This window comes from Geospiza fortis, unplaced genomic scaffold (assembly GCF_000277835.1).
Source record: "Geospiza fortis unplaced genomic scaffold, GeoFor_1.0 scaffold186, whole genome shotgun sequence".
Classification (NCBI taxonomy): Eukaryota; Metazoa; Chordata; class Aves; order Passeriformes; family Thraupidae; genus Geospiza; species Geospiza fortis.
The window spans coordinates 5801687-5802683 of record NW_005054331.1 but is presented as its reverse complement, the minus strand read 5'-3'; the positions used below and the strand labels follow the sequence as shown (position 1 = coordinate 5802683).

At 41.4% G+C, this 997-nt stretch overlaps 1 protein-coding gene across 1 annotated transcript in view; it reads right to left on the bottom strand.

The window, feature by feature from the left end:
* Positions 1 to 731: 731 nt before the first annotated feature.
* Positions 732 to 997, bottom strand: part of SLC17A8 (solute carrier family 17 member 8) — a 24875-nt gene continuing 24609 nt past the window's right edge. Inside the window, 1 exon segment of the mRNA XM_005421616.3 lies at positions 732 to 997. This exon segment is cut by the window's right edge and continues 11 nt beyond it. Coding sequence (XP_005421673.3) covers positions 783 to 997 — 215 coding nt within the window. The 3' untranslated portion in view covers positions 732 to 782.

The following is a 997-nucleotide window of genomic DNA, read 5'->3' as shown; positions in this document are numbered from 1 at the left end:
GATTATTAATATTGCATCACTAACGATGATTTTGTATTTAAAATTATCTCATGCCAGCACAAAATCTTTGGAGGGGGAGAAATTTTACAAGTATCCATTTTATGGTCTCATCCATACTCTGTGGGGTGTGCATATAAAGATTTCTGCCAATCAGTTTGTAGGAGCTGTTGAAACAATCCTGCCACATCTGCCACATGTTCCTCTTCCCCTTGTTAAGTGACTATTAGTAATTCATTACAGCCTACTGTCATAAATCTACTTTTCCTTCTGCTCTGATCTTTCAGCATGAACTTGCAGTTTGACATGGATTAAGCAGTTCAAATGCCACCCTGCAGGAAACCTAAAAAAGCAAAGCAGGGCTGCTTACTACAGACTGTGACACCACTGGAGACCAGGGATTACACAGATCACCGTGGATCCACCATCTGGTATCCTTTGTACTTTCTCCATTCAGATGAGATGATGAGGGAACTCCTTGCTCCTGTAGTAGGTTCTACAGCTTGCATCAAGCAGGAGCCCTGCCAGGGCTGGTCATCTAACTGGCACAGAAGCTCTCCCAAGGTCATATAATGGCTGGGAGAAGATCTAGGATCACTTATCCCAGTCCTATTGTTGTTAGCTTCTTACACACCACTGGGAGGGAACTATCACCCCTCAAATCTAGCCATATGGCCAGATGTTATGTAATTGAATAAGACAATAAATGTGAATACCTGATGATTTGGGGCAGCTAGGCAGGAGTCATGGGAGTAGCTGCTATACAAATCTTACAGTTTCAAGTGTTAAGACAAATCTTGAAAATTTCCATTTTCATAATGGTAAGAAGTCTGTTCCTCCATGTCTTGAGTTACTTGCTTTTGCTTCCTCCATTCCCTTCTCTGTACTTCACTATTTTGACTGGTAGCACCATACGTTTTCTTTGGACTTGCAAAAGTTTCATTGTTCATCTCTGTTTCTTCTGCCAGTTCATCCTGATCAATTATGCCACATTTCTCTT